The 19,532-nt window shown below is 36.6% G+C and overlaps 1 protein-coding gene across 1 annotated transcript in view; it reads left to right on the top strand.

Moving 5' to 3' along the window:
- Positions 1–19,532, top strand: part of LOC107738431 (protein piccolo-like) — an 84,720-nt gene that overhangs the window by 58,006 nt on the left and 7,182 nt on the right. Inside the window, exons 20-34 of the mRNA XM_016550198.1 lie at positions 1,926–1,952; positions 5,428–5,516; positions 5,873–5,948; positions 6,167–6,292; positions 8,073–8,181; positions 8,521–8,588; positions 9,090–9,301; positions 9,438–9,488; positions 10,409–10,539; positions 11,430–11,456; positions 12,006–12,099; positions 14,587–14,658; positions 15,360–15,621; positions 16,877–17,071; positions 18,816–18,921. Coding sequence (XP_016405684.1) covers positions 1,926–1,952; positions 5,428–5,516; positions 5,873–5,948; positions 6,167–6,292; positions 8,073–8,181; positions 8,521–8,588; positions 9,090–9,301; positions 9,438–9,488; positions 10,409–10,539; positions 11,430–11,456; positions 12,006–12,099; positions 14,587–14,658; positions 15,360–15,621; positions 16,877–17,071; positions 18,816–18,921 — 1,645 coding nt within the window. The remainder of the gene's footprint in view (positions 1–1,925; positions 1,953–5,427; positions 5,517–5,872; positions 5,949–6,166; positions 6,293–8,072; positions 8,182–8,520; positions 8,589–9,089; positions 9,302–9,437; positions 9,489–10,408; positions 10,540–11,429; positions 11,457–12,005; positions 12,100–14,586; positions 14,659–15,359; positions 15,622–16,876; positions 17,072–18,815; positions 18,922–19,532) is intronic.

Genomic DNA, 19,532 nt, shown 5'->3' with positions numbered 1-19,532 from the left:
GAAGGAGATCTTCAAAACTATTCATTCAGCTATTTTAATTCATTATACACTCAGTGCCTGTGCTATTTATCACAGCCCTGCAGCTGTCGAGGAGACTGTTCTGCCTTCAATCTATGAAGTTACAACATCCTGTAATTTTGTCAGAATCATTTAGTGACTGGTTATCTTAGAAAGGCAGTAGACTGTTTATGAAATATATAAATGGAATTGTGATCATTTTGTTTTGTGCTGTATTTGGGGGAAAAACAGTTATGCAGTTGATCGGTAGAATATAAATTCATCTACAAGCTTCCAGTATCTTTCACTATCTTTCCAGCAGCTATGGGATACTAAGCCATTTATTTAAATCATAATTAAACTCTGTCTTCTTGTGAAGACATTCTCAAATGATATATTCATGTGAGTAGCTGGTTTAGTTTGTCTTGTTTTCATTAATCCAGAATATTTCATATTGCAAAAATGCAAGCATGTCATCACATTGATTGGACTAAATTAATGTTGTGGATTTATGTTTTCCCCTTTTCTGTCCTTGTGGACAATAAAATAGACAAATCTGTGCTTTTGACAAGTGATGATAAAAAGTTGTAAATTAAATGAGAGACTCTGTTTAGACAGGTTTAGTCAAAGTTTCATGAAGTTAATCTGGTTATGACATGCATTCACTGGAGATTAGTTTTCCATTACCTCCAAATCTACTACTTTTAACTCACTTGTTTAACAGTTTTCTTCATGTGATGTTAATGTCTGTAATGGGTGTTTCCAAATTTCATCCTCAATAAATTCTTGCCATTTCGTTTTTTTTTTTTTGCATGGCTTATGAATGGGAATTTAAAAACATCTTGCATGTTACATGAAGAATAATATATTTTTTTAAGTGAATATTGTATTAATTCTCTTTCTGTGTGTTTTATAAATTTTGAACTATATCATATATTTTGTACTTTTTAAAGTAGTGAACATTTCGCAAGTATTAGTATTTAAAATCAGGTATTAAAGTGTTTTGAAGGCCAGTCTTATAGGTATTATGTGAGATCATTACACAAATTATTTGTCTAATGAATATAATGCTTCATTCAAATTTATTGTAAAAGAGTTTTAATCTTCATGCTTTCATGGCGTTCTTAATGCCATTAAGACAACAGCATTGAGAAACATTTTAAAATCCTCTCTAGAGTGTAATATTGTGTTGAACATCAATCTGTTTGAGAAGTTTAACATAAGCCAGGTGTAAAGATGGTATAAATAAACAGAGTGCAAAGTTTGAATATATGTTGGTTTACAACACTAAATGCTCTGCTGGGTTTGTACAGACGTGACCCCAGCCTCTGTCTTGAGAATATCAGAAATGATTTGTGTTTCTGAAGCAACCTATTTAGCTTTGCTTATGTTTACAGTCAAAGAAACATTCAAGGTTCAAAAAGCTCTTTCAGTAGTCTCAGTTTGAATAAATAAGCTGAAGTAATAAATCACTGCTGTTTTAAAGCCAATCCATTTTACTTTAACACACATTTTATGTGGTTTCTGCAAATATGCCATAAATACTGTCAATAGAGCTTAGTTCATTTTGAACCTGGGGCATTTATTTAAGATCACTAATGCCGGTATTGCTAAACAAATAATTGCCTGTATAGCTTTGTGTAAACTTTTTTGCACATCTTATAAATATTATTATATAGAATTATCATTACTTTTATTGGGCTACCTTACAGAATGCATAATTTATTTAAAAGGCTCTCTAGAGTAAAATACTACAATGGTGTGCTTTATGTATTTTAGAAAATGCATGAATTAGATCTTTGCAAAAGTACATCATTCACTTGCACTGCAAATATAACAGTGTTTTTTTTTTTTTATTGGCAAAACATAGCTCTGTTTTAAGACTAATTGTACTATGAATTCTCTGAAATACAATGTTTGCACTACAGCTGGAGGTCCTAGCTGGAATGTGAAAGGTGAGAACTGCTGTTCAACAACCTTCAAAATATCATTAAGCATAAACCTACTTTCATGCGTGCCATAGTCTTGAGTGACGGGCATTTCTCAGTAGTGCACCTCAGACCCATCCTGGTGTTCATTATCACTGCACTTCCTCAAGGTCTCTCTGACATGGCCTGATCATATCAACCAGGGCACATACATGTCTACATACATGAGTGCATATGTGTGCATACTGTAGCAGAAGTTTCCTAGAACAAGCTAATCTCATTAGGAAACGTCATTCTAGCAACTTAACTTGCCCCGCAATCTGTTTGAGAAGTTTAACATAAGCCAGGTGTAAAGATGGTATAAATAAACAGAGTGCAAAGTTTGAATATATGTTGGTTTACAACACTAAATGCTCTGCTGGGTTTGTACAGACGTGACCCCAGCCTCTGTCTTGAGAATATCAGAAATGATTTGTGTTTCTGAAGCAACCTATTTAGCTTTGCTTATGTTTACAGTCAAAGAAACATTCAAGGTTCAAAAAGCTCTTTCAGTAGTCTCAGTTTGAATAAATAAGCTGAAGTAATAAATCACTGCTGTTTTAAAGCCAATCCATTTTACTTTAACACACATTTTATGTGGTTTCTGCAAATATGCCATAAATACTGTCAATAGAGCTTAGTTCATTTTGAACCTGGGGCATTTATTTAAGATCACTAATGCCGGTATTGCTAAACAAATAATTGCCTGTATAGCTTTGTGTAAACTTTTTTGCAGATCTTATAAATATTATTATATAGAATTATCATTACTTTTATTGGGCTACCTTACAGAATGCATAATTTATTTAAAAGGCTCTCTAGAGTAAAATACTACAATGGTGTGCTTTATGTATTTTAGAAAATGCATGAATTAGATCTTTGCAAAAGTACATCATTCACTTGCACTGCAAATATAACAGTGTTTTTTTTTTTTTATTGGCAAAACATAGCTCTGTTTTAAGACTAATTGTACTATGAATTCTCTGAAATACAATGTTTGCACTACAGCTGGAGGTCCTAGCTGGAATGTGAAAGGTGAGAACTGCTGTTCAACAACCTTCAAAATATCATTAAGCATAAACCTACTTTCATGCGTGCCATAGTCTTGAGTGACGGGCATTTCTCAGTAGTGCACCTCAGACCCATCCTGGTGTTCATTATCACTGCACTTCCTCAAGGTCTCTCTGACATGGCCTGATCATATCAACCAGGGCACATACATGTCTACATACATGAGTGCATATGTGTGCATACTGTAGCAGAAGTTTCCTAGAACAAGCTAATCTCATTAGGAAACGTCATTCTAGCAACTTAACTTGCCCCGCCAAAATGTCACTAATGAAATGGAATCCTACGAAACTAGTTGACATTTAAAATACAGAACAAAGGTGCTGCTTTGGTGGTGCAGGATAAAAGTCATTAGAGAGAAATATCCTTCTGGTAATGTGTTGGCCAGAATGCCAGTTTTCCATAGGTCATAAGTTCGCCATGGTCAATGCATCCTCTAACTTCGGTAATAAAGCGAAGGCACTGTTGATTTAAGGTGACATTTCCTTGCAGAAGGACAGCTCTTTATTGAAAACTCCTGCAGACAGATCAAGTTGTCAGTTTTCTTCTCACTCTATTAGGAGTTAAATGATGATTTGTGGCGCACTGTAGTGCTGCCTCATGAATAAAAAATGCTTCGCTTACACAGTATTGTAATCAAGGCACCTGCAGGTTATGCAAACTACAGAGTAAACAAAACAAAACGTATTGCTCGCCTGATCTATTTTTGTTCGCCATGGTCAATGCATCCTCTAACTTCGGTAATAAAGCGAAGGCACTGTTGATTTAAGGTGACATTTCCTTGCAGAAGGACAGCTCTTTATTGAAAACTCCTGCAGACAGATCAAGTTGTCAGTTTTCTTCTCACTCTATTAGGAGTTAAATGATGATTTGTGGCGCACTGTAGTGCTGCCTCATGAATAAAAAATGCTTCGCTTACACAGTATTGTAATCAAGGCACCTGCAGGTTGTGCAAACTACAGAGTAAACAAAACAAAACGTATTGCTCGCCTGATCTATTTTAGGTATGTGCTGACATGTCTGCCCTAGCTTGAGTTATGAATTATTCTAGGAATTCCCAATGCCTTTGAAGAAAGTGCTAGACTACTTGAAATAGAAGCTGGAAAACAGCAGCAGGCCTATGTACAGTCTTGAAGGATGCAAATCTAACATATTAGCATTGCAACTCTGTAGGCAATAACAAGTACACTGCAAAAATCCTTCTCTTAATTGGTATTTTTGTTGTTTTTACAATTAAAATATCTAAACATTCTTAAGACAAAACAAGATTAGTTTACTTGAGAGTCAAAATTGCATATTTTAGAAATACAATACATCTTTGATTGCTTTAATTTTTCTTACACTTTTAAAAATAAAGGTTCCATAAAGAATCTTTAACATCCATGGAACCTTTCCATTGTACAAGAGGTTCTTCAGATTATTAAAATGTGCTTCACACTAAGAAAAAAAAATTGTGTTTAAGAACTTTTCACTGAAAGGTTCTTTAGGAAACCAAAAATGGGTCTTCTATGGCATCACTACAAACCCCTCTTCTTGGAACCTTTATTTTAAGAGCATACCCATTATTTTAAGCACGAATCGAACAAAATTTAATGAAATTTGTGCTTAAAATGATTTAGTTTTAGATTTGTTACACAATTTTGTGTCTCAACTAAATTTATCTTTAAGAATGTTTTAAAATCTTGACTGAAAAACAAGGTGAAAACACTACTTAAGAAACCGTTCTGGCGTGCAGATTGCAGTTTGAAATAAGTGAATTTTTTTAGCATCATGAAAGTCTGGTTTTATAGAACAAAAGCTGTGGTTTTGTTTGAGTAGTGTTTTTCTTGTATATGCTAACTAGTTTACTAGAGAGTGTACTAACAGAAAACGTACTAATCATTAGACATTTGGTAAGGCATCTCATCATCACACTGTTGTATGATGGTGTGTGTATGTGCGTGTTTCTGCTGTGGTTCGGTCCCACAGCAGTTCTCTATCAAATTCTCGACGCATGACATGTAGCCCGGTCTGGAAGAGACACAGCATGCATGTTCATGTGTGCATGCCTCGACACACGTCTCAGATCCTTGCTTTTTCTGCCCTTACCATCCTGTCACTGCTTCCACCCTGGGGTCAGGGTACTTAGTACATGTAGCATTTATCTAAACAAACTCTTGATTTGAGGCCTTGTGGAACGGAGGTTAGTGTCCAAACCTTTTAAACCATAGATATTGTTCTTGGAAGCCCTGACCCAAATCCATCAAGCTGTCAGTTCAAACACTCTAGCAAAGGAGAGTCCCCAACTGGGGGTGGTGAAGGGATGGTTGTCTGGGAGAAAAGTGGTGGAGTGGGACACATGGCCCAGTTTTGTCACTTGTGATGGTACAGCGGATGCTTTCTTCCTGTCTTTTAGCATATCACCTTCAGCACGAAGAGACAGACTGGTTTGACAAACCCCGCCAGGGACGTTGTGGACCAGAAGCCGGGGCAGAAAGAAGACCGGTAAAGTGGCACCTAGAGGGTGAACGTGATTTTGCCAAGTAGGATGTGTTCCTGGAAACTTTTGTTGATCCTGGAATAACATACCCATCAAAAACCATAGCTTGTAGAGTAGAGTAGTAGAGTTATAGGTCAATATCAATGATGTTTTAGCCACAACCCAAACTGTAAGGCTAACCCTACAAACCGAATGTTATTCCAGGAACATGTTCTACTTAAACCACAGTCACCATGCAAACACATGAATATACTGCACCTATCTTTGAAAGAACACCAAACTACATCTGCATACATGTACTTATTGCAAAAGCGCTGTTAGAACTACTGTTCATTCATTTGGATTGTTTTCATTGTTAAAGATGAAAGGCAGCCATTACCCCTTCCCACACATTCGCATCGAACTGCAACGGGACCCTAAGGACCACACCGTCTCAGGTATGTTTTCATAGCAATTACTCCACAAGATACATATAGCGAAATGTAGCCAATTAGGCCTGCAAATTATATTACTGGAAGGAAAAGCAAAACAACAATTGTAATCTATCTCGTGGAAGTCATATTGATGAAGAGATCGTGTTTGAAATTATATTGAAATGCTCTGACTAGGATCCAGTTACTCATTCATCAGCTAAACTGAACTCGTTTGAATTCAGGGAGTGGGCTGGGAATCAGAGTTGTGGGTGGAAAAGAGATTCCAGGGACCAACAGAGAGATCGGAGCCTACATTGCCAAGGTTTCAGCAGGGGGCTGTGCTGAGCATACGGGAAAAGTTGTTGAAGGTAAGAACTTCCGAATTAGTCAATCTGATAACATTAGCAAGTTAAATTCTCTTACAGACAGTAAGGGGTTAAAGAAGCAAAAGAGATGCAATAAATAAGCAAATGTGGTTAAAAAAAAAGTTTTCATTCATGCATTTTTCAGTTCTTAAAGGTCATGTTATAAAGTGTTTTAAAAAAGCAAGCATCAGCAAATTAATTCATTTTAAGCATTCAGTATTCTTTCAAAGGGAAAAGTACCTAATTTTAAAGACCATTTCTCATATTAACCAGGATGCTATTGTTGTGGTATGATTGCTCTCCTTGTTGACGAATGCTGGCTCAGCATGCTCTGTCAATTTAGATGAGCCCCTGTGAGAAAAGCTCAGCTTCCTGAACACGTTTTTTGCTTATTTGATTTTTATTCTTTCGTAACTCGTGATTTTAGCAAAGACTCTTGATATTAAAATGTTTCCTTTATAGTGCCAAATCTTTTGTCTACTTTTTTGTTTCATCCCAGAAATATGCAAGCAACAATCTGCTGGCAAATTACACAAGCATCTGTTCTTAAGTCTTAAGTATGCGTTTCTCTTGATACAGTGTAATGTCTGCTGCCACAGTGCAAAAAGGTGTTAGAGAGCAGATTTAATATCTGATAGCTGTAGCGATATTATTATTTGGGCCAAGAGTTGAATGAATGCACAATAGCACAATGCATACTCATATGCAAATGCTTCAACTTAGAAACACGAAGTATGCATGCATGTATTGAATACAACAGGGATCTTCCATATTTAGCCAGTGAATCAGTAACACATGGGCAAAATAAGGGTTCATGTTTTATCATTTTGACCATAATTATCTACAGTATATGTTGGTACAGTAAATGAGGTAAACATTTTATGAATAAAAATGGGAAATATGACATAATTTCTAACATTAAAGCCTTTTGAAGATGCTCCCTTTTATAGCACACAGTATTTTCACCAAATGAACCGAATCCAATCCCAATTATGCACAAATCATTCAGATACTAATTTCAAAGCTGAAATACTGATTTTGGCTTAGTGGTAATCTTGCAGAGTAATATGGAGATATGACTGACGTACTTGCTGAACATTTGAGAGGTTTCTGAGTGGAAACTAAAGAGATTGATTGTGTAGAGATGAACAGACATTTGAATGATGTCTTGTTTTTATCAGCCGCTGAAGCACTCCGAATGCAAAAGACCTATCTGAAGACTCGCTTTCATTTGTGTAAGTGCTCGGGGTTTGGCCTGAAGTGGGCTTGAGTTTGCAGTGATGCTTTTAAATTGTTTTTTCTCTCTCTCTGTTTTCTGCACTTGTTTTCGGTCTCTGAAGCTCCAGGACTGTTTCCTTGTAGTGAGTGAAGTGCTCAGGGAAGCATGCTATTGAAAAAGTGTGTGTGTGTGTGCGTGTGTGTGTTATTAATAATGTGTGTGGTTAATTCAGTGATTGTTTTTCCTGAATTTACCCTCAGGAATCATAGTAGCACATATATCTTTCTATCTGTGTGTGAATCTATCATAATAGTTTTTGATGTTTCCCCAATATAGAGTATACATAATCCAAACTTTGGCTCTAGATTTGAGGTTTTTAAAAATAATCATACAGTTGGTGACTTTTATAAACAACACCTCTTTTTAATACTTTCCATAACAATCTGCAGACAAATAATGTTTACTTTTGGCTAAGGTGCACTGTCTGTGAGTATCTGTTTTTACTATTCTAACCTAATAAATGTATTTCACTCACTGGTTCTGATGACGTGTTGTGTTCCTCAGGAATGCAGGTTCTGGAGTGGAATGGAATCTCACTGCTGGGAAAGACATATGAAGAAGTGCAAAGCATTGTGGGTCAGCAGTATGGAGAGGCAGAAATATGTTTGCGCCTGTATGTTTCAATAATGTATTCAATGTTTGAGACTTAATCTAGCCCACCATGATAATATGCTGATTTGGTGCTCAAGAAACATTTGTTATTATCAATATATGAATATGGTATATATTTAAGGACCATGGTTTACCAGCAGATACCCTCACTGTACCATGGTAGTTCAGTGCATTTTTGTAAGAACATATAATTTCACACAATTAGACTTGAAAGAACTTCAGGTTCTAGACTGTATCTTATTTAATGCTGAATGGTGAGACATCGATTTAACTGTCAAATATGGTCAAATTGTGGTCTTTAAGCCAATATGCTAATACAGTTATCTTGACTGCTGTTTAGAGACCTAAACATGCTCTCCGACACAGAACACCCTCAACAACTGGAGCGCCATACTCAGCTGAGAGCTGGTGAGTGTCTCCAACATTTTCTGGTCTTCCCTTCATACTGTACTTACATGTTGTGATCCCTTTAATAAGCTTTTTACACACACACAAAAAGTACCTTTAGGTAAAGCTGGTCTACTCTGCAGCCATCTTGGCCATGTGCAGACTCTTAAATACTTGAATGGGGAAAGAAAAAAAACTGGCTAAGGTTGTTTCAATAACATTTTTCTATGGTATCAAAATTTAGCTGCTTAAGCAGACTAAAAAAAAAGACAAGATCCAAGTCCAGCCAATATGCATGCATGCATGACATAAGACAAGTTAATCTGTTATTTTAACTGGAAGCTGTGACTTCCTTTCCTACAGCTTTCTGATTTTAACCCCAGGTCATGAATCTGTGTGTTAGGATGATTTGTGTGCATCAAAATTCTTGTACTCCTGACCGTGGCAAAGGTGTCTTTATTGATCAGTAGGTTGAAAAGGGTTTGTTTTGTGTTATAGTTGTTGTGTGTGTTTGTGTTGTAGGTGAGCGTCAGCGTTCTCCAGGTGTTGACCCAAAGCAGCTGGCTGCAGAGCTGCAGAAGGTATCGCAGCAGCAGACTCCTGCCTCCGTGCTGTCTGCTCTGGAGAGAGCGGGACACTTGCACTCTGGCGCCGGATCAGCCGCTTCAAGTGGGGTCCCCAGCCCTGGGCAACCCGGGTCCCCTTCCGTCAACAAGAAGCGTCATAGTAGCAAGGTACAGTATGTGTAAAAGTGTGCAGGAAGATGCCACATAACGTATGTAGAGCATACATCAAATGTGTCTAAATTTTGGAACTGCAAACTAGATTTAAAGCAGACAGGGATTTATTTTCCATTATTTTGTTTTTCAGTCAGCAGAGGTTCTGAAGCCACAACCGCATCCAATCACTGGTGAAATACAAGTGAGTATGTGCACCAATTTCAAAATGAACAAATTTATACATATTAGTATATTCTAAAATTAATTTGAATAATATGATTGTGTTTTGGCTGTGTTCATTATTCCCATTTCTACATATCTGAATAAGGCAGCTAACTATATAAATCACAATTTTGTAAACATAATGTAAACATCATGTAAATGACTTTGGAATATCTATTGTGACCGAACAATTCTTTATATTTTATTTATTTATTAATTTATTTATTTTCTTATTTATTTTTTTATGTCCAGGCAAAACTAATTGTGCAGGATGAAAAGTTGCAGAAGTGTGCAGTGTAGAATTTAAAGAAAAATCTGATTCTTTTACTGTTATGTTTATGAATATGAATTAATTTAAATAAATGAAAAATGCACTAAAAAACAATTTCTTTTTTTAAATATTAAAATATAATATTTTAAAGTGACGTGGCCAAGTATGGTGTCCCATACTCTGAATTTGTGCTCTGCATTTTACCCATCCAAGTGCACACACACACAGCAGTGAGTAGTGAACAAACACACACACACACACACACACCGTGAAGTTGGGGGTTCGGTGCCTTGCTCAAGGGTCTCACCTCAGTCGTGGTATTGAAGGTGGAAGAGAGCGCTGGTCATTCACTCCCCCCACGTATAATCCCCGCTGTTACCGAGACTCGAACACGCGACCTTTGGGTTACAAGTCCGACTCACTAACCATTAGGCCAAGACTGCCCCCAAAGATGCATTTTATGTAGAAAAAAATAGAAAATTATGATCTATCAGCCTTACTGACTCACTCCAGTATTGACTGCTTTATTGAATTTAAATTGCAACTTTCCAGTGTTTATTTTAGAGTGAAATAAAATTTTAATAGACTGTCTGTAGTATTATGTATCTCATAATATATCTTTCACTCAGCTTCAAATCAACTATGACAGGAATATGGGCAATCTGATTGTTCACGTGCTACAAGCAAGAAACCTCGCTCCTAGAGAAAACAATGGATACACAGACCCTTTCGTTAAGGTCTATCTCTTGCCAGGGAGAGGGTGAGTATCCCTGTGTACACGGCACTGTGTGTGTGTGTGTGTGTGTGTGCAAGTGTTATAGTGACAGTAAGAGTGAAGAATGAAAGATTTAGAGAATCTCTACAGTATGTTTATTTATTTTATGTGTGTCCTTGTCCACATATATAAATGTTGTAATTGTGGTTAATTTATTGTCTGATTCTTCTTTTTTAATTACTTGAATCTTGAGTCATTTAATTTATCATTTAGTTATTTAGTTTTTCTCTTGGTCTTCCAAAAGTCACTTTTTTTCTTCAATATCAAGATTCTACAAAATAAAATCAAGTACGCCTTTAGCTCCGTTGTACCCTCTACCCATAATAATTACAATGGCATGAAAGTGTAAAAAATTTTTAATAATAAACTGAATCGCTGGATGGTGGAATAACAAATGTTACCGGTAATAACTGGCATATCCAGTGGGCTAAAAGTTCTCCCTTCCTGGGTAGAAGTCCTCACCACTTTAGTACAGAAATGACTTATTGGAAGACAAAAGTGGAAGAGATCTTCCTTAGAGAATTCAATTTTTATTAGCTTAGCCTTCCTCTCTTAACATGCTACCTAGTAATCAAGCTCAGTGTCTCGGACTGCGGAGACAGCGCAATCGATATGGCTTCCACCAGTATGGGGTGTGTAATGCTAGATCTGCTATCTCCTAATGGCCATATCTGCAGTGTTTATGAGATTAGTTCCTATTACCTGCACAAATGATTCTTTTGTCTGGCGCTAAAAGCCCGACAGACACGACCCCACCCGGACTTCGACTTTTTTTGAGGGGTTTCTGTCTCCCCTTTCCTTGGATTCTCTGACTGTTGTCTGTTTGTCTGTCTACTTTTACTTTGCATTCCATACAAATCTCCGGATTGGTTCAGCCAAGTCATGGTTGTCCAGAACGCAAGGTAGCGTGGTGTTTCTTTTTCTTTTCATTTTGCTTTTTCATTGGTGCGTGTGTGTGTGTGTGTGTGTGTTTGGATTTCCTTTCTTTAATTATCATTCTGTCATTCATGTGGTGAAGCCTACTGCATCATCTGTGAAGTGTCTCAGATCTACCTCAAAGCAACCTCTACCTCTGAAGTTTGTTTGATGTCAATAAATTCTTGAAACGATTCCCTCAAAGTCAGTAAATATTAAGTACAGTTGTGCAACTCTACCATTGTGCAGATTCACACCAGCTCATTGTAAGAGTGCTGCTGTATGCTTGCATAGATTGCCCATAAACTCATGTAGAAGATGGAATTTTTCCACATTTTAGTCTGTGATCTGATAATGTCATTATCATCATTGGTGGCATGGACCGTAGATGCATTGGTGTTGCCTCTTGTGAGGTCATCTCTTTATGAAACCTCACTAGCCTCAAGTGTGGCTATAAATATGCTACATAAACATTTGAAATACATAATCTAAGTTTATTGCTCCTTGTATCCTGTCTCCACATGATAACCTCACAGTGCTGAGAACAAGAGAAGGATTAAGTATGTCCAGAAGACTCAGAACCCAGAGTGGAACCAGACCGTCATTTATAAAAACATCCATCTGGAGCAGGTAAGTATGTCACATTATTATATATGTATTTTTATTATTTTATATATTTGTAATTTTATATTTTTGTCATATCATAAACGTAATATGTTTAATTTATTTATAAAATATTTTACGAAGGTAGTTATTATTATATATGTGTAATGATTCATCAACACGGCTGGGATCCATTTGCAGTTTTATTTGAAACTTAATCAAACAAGCAGAGGTCAAGACACAGATTAGGCAGTATCGTGGGGCAGACAGAATGGTGATCATAGACAGACCTGAGATCGGGGCAGGCAGATATCGTTCAGAAACTGAGACGGTCTTAGGTCAGGGCAGGCGGCAATCCAAAGTCGATAGTCCAGTATCCAGAGCACAAGTCCAAGGGGCAGGCAGCAAATCAACAAGAGACAAAGGCAGGCAGAGGTAATAACAGAAGGCAGTCCAATGTAACCGGAATAACGCTCAGAAATGTTCACCAAGGCAAAACAAGACTTCGCAGAGAATCTGGGTGAAAGAGCTCATTAAATAGTCTAACGTAATGGGGAACAGGTGTGGGAGAATGATCAGTGACAGGTACAGGGCTGATGGGAAATGTAGTGCGGGGAGTAAACTAGTACTCTGGTGACGGGGCCCTCTGGTGGCCCGAAGAGAGAGTAACAGAAGCGCTATCAGTAACACATACAGAGGAATTTCACAGTAGAGATGAAATATAACACTAATATAAGAAAAACATAAAATGAAATAATGCAGTATACAGAAGTAGAAATATAGAGAAAATTAATATTAAAACATATTTAATTGTTTTAATTAATGTACAGATGTTATTTACAAGTGTACAGTTTATGTATATGTGTGTGTATAATATATATATATATATATATATATATATTAAAATCTTATATTGATGGCCATTTAATAGTTGCTTGCAAGCAACATATTAATCACTAATATTATAGGCTTAATGATAAATAAATGTATTCATGATAAAGAAAAGGAATACCAATTTAAAATCTAGTTTAAAACACATTCTTGGAAATTATTAAAGCAATAAGCCCCAAGAAGCCGTGGTTTACAGTGAATTTAGAACAGCTAAGGGGCATTATTAGGCACGACGCAAAGCTTCGAACGCGGCTCAACCAATCAGAATCAAGGACCGGAACTATCCGTTTTATAATGTTTATTATGGTTTTGAAAAAAATGTTATAGCATTTATATATTTGTATAGCTGTAATGATTCATCAACACGGCTGGGATCCATTTGCAGTTTTATTTGAAACTTAATCAAACAAGCAGAGGTCAAGACACAGATTAGGCAGTATCGTGGGGCAGACAGAATGGTGATCATAGACAGACCTGAGATCGGGGCAGGCAGATATCGTTCAGAAACTGAGACAGTCTTAGGTCAGGGCAGGCGGCAATCCAATGTCGATAGTCCAGTATACAGAGCACAAGTCCAAGAGACAAAAGGCAGGCAGAGGTAATAACAGAAGGCAGTCCAATGTAACCGGAATAACGCTCAGAAATGTTCACCAAGGCAAAACAAGACTTCGCAGAGAATCTGGGTGAAAGAGCTCATTAAATAGTCTAACGTAATGGGGAACAGGTGTGGGAGAATGATCAGTGACAGGTACAGGGCTGATGGGAAATGTAGTGCGGGGAGTAAACTAGTACTCTGGTGACGGGGCCCTCTGGTGGCCCGAAGAGAGAGTAACAGAAGCGCTCTCCGTAACAATATGTATTGTATTTATATACATATATTTAAATACATACTACTGTTCAAAAGTTTGGGGTCAGTAAGTTTATTATTTTTTAAAGAAATTAATACTTTCTGACACATTCAAGTAAAGACATTTATAATGTTACAAAAGATTTCTATTTCATGAAAATGTGGTTGTTTTGAATTATATTAAAATATGCGTTATATTTTCATTTTATGTTTAGATTTGTTACTGTAAATGCTGATCTATAGCTGTTCTGTACCTATGCATTTACTTATAAATGTTCAGATTTTATATAGTTATTTCCTATTTGGAGACCGTAAATTTCAGTTCGAACAAATTGTTTCAAAACTAGCCAGTTCTGCATATCTCTTCTGAAAGATCATATCTATATGAAAAATTGAACTTTCCCTGTGTGTGTGCTTTTCTCTCTATGTTTCTCTCTTTTTACTCTCTATTAGAATTCATCTTTCTTCCCTCTCTAGCTTTATACGGTTGTAGCCTATTTAGTCTAAGGAATATGCACAGATCTTTACCATGTAATTAAAGTAGTCAAAAACACAAGGGAAGTTACATCACACTCACATCCCCCATGTGTCCCATTTTTTTCCATCCAAACTTGGCATTCCATGCTTAAAAATTCTGAAAGTTGATCCAGTTTTGCTGCCATTACTATGCTGTTTACTGAGTCACAGATTTCACGTTAAAAGATGTTTATACTTGATGAATTGTCTTTTTCCTGCATCTGACTGAAAATGTTTGTATGTGTGTGTGTTCGCCTCAGCTGAAGAAGAAAACTCTGGAGGTTACTGTGTGGGATTATGACAGATATTCCTCAAATGATTTCCTGGGAGAAGTGAGTGTTACAAGATAAAAGTGTCATTCCGTGCGTCAGCATAGCTCATTAACATTTAAAGGAAAATGCTACAAATCTGCATGCTCTGAAAAGAGCTGTTTTTGACAGGGTAAAAAAGGTGTTTTTTACACTACCATTGAGAAATTTTAACCAAACTATGATACAGACTTTCCATTAAGACCCTAAAGAATCATATCAACTTGTGGAAAATGGGCATCCTATGACCCCTTTAAAACAGTAAAATTGTGAAATATTACTGCAATTTAAAACAACCGCTTTCTATTTTAATAGAATTTAAAATTCTATTAAAATAAATTGAATTCTATTGAAATAATTTGAAAAGTAATTTATTCCTGTTATGCCAAAGCTGAATTTTCAGCATCATTGCTCCAGTCTTCAGTGTCACATGATCCTTCAGAAATCATTCTAACATGCTGATTTTCTGCTCAAGAAACATTTCTGACTTTATCAATGCTGAAACCAGTTGTGCTGCTTAATATCTTTGTGGAAACCATGATATGTTTTTTTTTTTACTCAGGATTCTTTGACAAATAGAAAGTTCAAAAGAACTTTGTTTATTTTAAATAGAAATCTTTTGTAATATTATATCTTTACTGTCACTTTTGAATGTAATGCATCCTTGCTAAATACAAGTATTAATTTCTTTCAAAAACAAAATGACTGACTTGTATAATGAACAGGAGATGGACGGTTTAATATTTGGGATTAGTGCTGGATTAATGGAGGGCATGTACTGTATGTTCACAGATACACTGGTCCCTACAATAGAAAAGTCCCACAGTAGTCCTGGCAGCTCCAAATCTTCCTCTGAGGGTCACTTGCGCTCCCACGGCCCCTCACGCAGTCAGAGCAAAGGCAGCGTCACCCAGGCCCACCTGGAAGAAGCCGGGAACGCCATCGCTGCAGCTGAGGCTGCGGTGCAACAGGCCCGACTCCAGCCAAGTAACACTTACTACTTCACATGAGCTCACAGCCTATCTGTTCTCTGTCTTTCTTTCTTCCTTTCAGTCAGTCCTCTCGTTCTCGCACTCGCACTCTTCTGCTATTTATTTTCCATTCCCTCTCGTCCTCACCTTTCTGACACATAGTTTTGTTTTTGGTTTTGTTTTCATCATTTTGTTAATAAATTGAAGCCTTCACTTAAAATCACAAAATGAAAACATTTAACTTAATAATCCACAAAATAGAAAGTATCTTATTGACTATTAAAGCAATAGTTCACACAACAACTAAAATTTTGGGGGGAAATTTACTCACCTTTGTTTGTCTGTTTCCTTATCAGAACAGATTTGGAGAAATTACATCACATCACCTGTGTACCAATGGATCCTCTGCAGTGAATGGGTGCCATCAGAATGAGAATCCAAACACGCAGCTTTTCACGTCACAAATTAATTGATGGGCTGGAGTCGTGTGGATTACCGTGAACAGGTGTTTGGACTCTCATTCTGACGGCACCCATTGTCAGCAGAGCTCATTAACATTTAAAGGAAAATGCTACAAATCTGCATGCCCTGAAAAGAGCTGTTTTTGACAGGGTAAAAAAGGTGTTTTTTACACTACCATTGAGAAATTTTAACCAAACTATGATACAGACTTTCCATTAAGACCCTAAAGAATCATATCAACTTGTGGAAAATGGGCATCCTATGACCCCTTTAAAACAGTAAAATTGTGAAATATTACTGCAATTTAAAACAACCGCTTTCTATTTTAATAGAATTTAAAATTCTATTAAAATAAATTGAATTCTATTGAAATAATTTGAAAAGTAATTTATTCCTGTTATGCCAAAGCTGAATTTTCAGCATCATTGCTCCAGTCTTCAGTGTCACATGATCCTTCAGAAATCATTCTAACATGCTGATTTTCTGCTCAAGAAACATTTCTGACTTTATCAATGCTGAAACCAGTTGTGCTGCTTAATATCTTTGTGGAAACCATGATATGTTTTTTTTTTTACTCAGGATTCTTTGACAAATAGAAAGTTCAAAAGAACTTTGTTTATTTTAAATAGAAATCTTTTGTAATATTATATCTTTACTGTCACTTTTGAATGTAATGCATCCTTGTTAAATACAAGTATTAATTTCTTTCAAAAACAAAATTACTGACTTGTATAATGAACAGGAGATGGACGGTTTAATATTTGGGATTAGTGCTGGATTAATGGAGGGCATCTACTGTATGTTCACAGATACACTGGTCCCTACAATAGAAAAGTCCCACAGTAGTCCTGGCAGCTCCAAATCTTCCTCTGAGGGTCACTTGCGCTCCCACGGCCCCTCACGCAGTCAGAGCAAAGGCAGCGTCACCCAGGCCCACCTGGAAGAAGCCGGGAACGCCATCGCTGCAGCTGAGGCTGCGGTGCAACAGGCCCGACTCCAGCCAAGTAACACTTACTACTTCACATGAGCTCACAGCCTATCTGTTCTCTGTCTTTCTTTCTTCCTTTCAGTCAGTCCTCTCGTTCTCGCACTCGCACTCTTCTGCTATTTATTTTCCATTCCCTCTCGTCCTCACCTTTCTGACACATAGTTTTGTTTTTGGTTTTGTTTTCATCATTTTGTTAATAAATTGAAGCCTTCACTTAAAATCACAAAATGAAAACATTTAACTTAATAATCCACAAAATAGAAAGTATCTTATTGACTATTAAAGCAATAGTTCACACAACAACTAAAATTTTGGGGGGAAATTTACTCACCTTTGTTTGTCTGTTTCCTTATCAGAACAGATTTGGAGAAATTACATCACATCACCTGTGTACCAATGGATCCTCTGCAGTGAATGGGTGCCATCAGAATGAGAATCCAAACACGCAGCTTTTCACGTCACAAATTAATTGATGGGCTGGAGTCGTGTGGATTACCGTGAACAGGTGTTTGGACTCTCATTCTGACGGCACCCATTCACTGCTGAAGAAACATTGATGAGCAAGTCATGTAATGCTACATTTTTCCAAATCTGAAAAAACAAACTCGTCTACATCTTGGATGGCTTAATTTTTGTATTTTTTGGGTGAACTATTTCTTTAAGAAAAGTGAAAAATTAGATTGTCCTAAAGCACTTTTTAAACTTCCTAGCATTTATATTGATATTTGCATACTGAGTGGCAAAATAGAAATGATCTCATTATAAAGATCTTAATTTTTAATAAAGCCCATAAAACCCTCAATATTTTAAACAACAAATGTCTGTTAAACTCCCATCCGTAAATCGAATATCACAAACCTGCCTTCAGCTGTCGTAAAACTTGGGTCAGCAATTAAAGATTTTATTTCCCAGATAAAATTTCATGCCAGACATTCAGGCTTAGTGTTTCTTTGTAATACAGCAAGTTTTGTAGTAGCAGAGGAGGAATTTGTTGCATTAAAAAAATCCCTCAAAGTACAGCACAAACTTTTCCTGCCGACATGGGGAGGCTAAATTTAAGGTACACCTGAGTGTATATGGAAAACACTTCACACTGACATCCAGAGCATGATGAACCCCTCTGTTACCTCATTGCCCCTTTGCAAGTAAAATCCCAGGCCCTTATCCCCAATTCAAACCCATATCTATGTCCGCATGACTGTGGTGTGTAAAAATCATGAGCTGGTTTCATGTGAGGGCGGCTATGCAATCTCTGGATGAGTCCGTGTAGAGACAGCCCCATCTAAAGGCAGAACTGGCCCCATACTGATCACACAACATCTTCCAGCCAATGAGAGCAAAGTATCGAGTCAGATGACCAACATGGAGGGATCTCTGCTAGAGGAGGTGAGAGACATGTGACTCCTCCCTCTCTCTAAATTTAAGAATAAAATCAGCACAAACCACGCCTCCTTCATAGAAGCAAAACACGAAAATGTTTAAATCTAAAATCAAGGCAGCCATTAACTTTGCATGAAAGTCTGTTATGTTTTTAAACCGATGTTTAACGTTATTTTAAAAAGAGTGCATTGCCTTTCATTTCACTGTGGTCTCTTTTTTTAGTTCTCTTATCTTTTCTGTCCATATGTAACTTTGTGTGCAAAGTGCATTTCCATTCTTTTTGCATAAATTGTGTTTAAGTTAGTAGTGTAAATAACGAGACCCTTGCTTAATATGGCTCATGTCTAATTGTATGTTTGTGTATGTGTGTATTTATATAGATAAAACAAACCACAAAATAATCGATGGGGATGCATACACTCTGGACAGTGAAGATAGTTTGGGCACTAACACTGTGGACAGTGCCATATTTCAGGTCCCTCAGCTGTAAGTATGTCTGTTCCCTCCTGTAATTGTAATTAATCTGTATTAGATGGATTTCAGTGTATCCAGTGGACTGATATGTTGGATGATATTTGGCTATTTGAGTGTTAGTGCTTCCATATGGCAGTTCTAAACTCTACTAGTCTAAACAGTTTTGTTAATGTATAGTGCACATTTTTTGTTTGTTTGTTTTCAGTCATCTTTGAATGAATTATGAGTATTTTGTGTGAAATACATGTTTTGACACTAACTTTGTTTCTTTTCTTTTTTTACATTTTGAGTATATCTCTTTTGATTTTAATTTAAATGAAACAGTAGGGTCCAAAATTATTGACACCACTAGTAAAAATGCTCTATTTTAAATAATTAAGTAATTACATATTGTATTTAAAATTATCATTATATTTATATTAAATTAAATAATACACTATCTTTTAAAAAATCGTGGTCAATAATGTTAATGTTAAAGGGGTCATATGATGCTATTTTAAAGATCATTATTTTGTGTATTTGGTGTAACAGAATATGTTGACATGCTTTAATGTTCAAAAAACACATTATTTTTCAAATACTGTACATTATTGTAGGTCCTCTATGCCCCGCCTCTCTCAAAC

This window comes from Sinocyclocheilus rhinocerous, unplaced genomic scaffold (genome assembly GCF_001515625.1).
Source record: "Sinocyclocheilus rhinocerous isolate Xijiao unplaced genomic scaffold, SAMN03320098_v1.1 scaffold975, whole genome shotgun sequence".
NCBI lineage: Eukaryota > Metazoa > Chordata > Actinopteri > Cypriniformes > Cyprinidae > Sinocyclocheilus > Sinocyclocheilus rhinocerous.
This window is presented reverse-complemented; position numbering and strand designations above follow the sequence as displayed.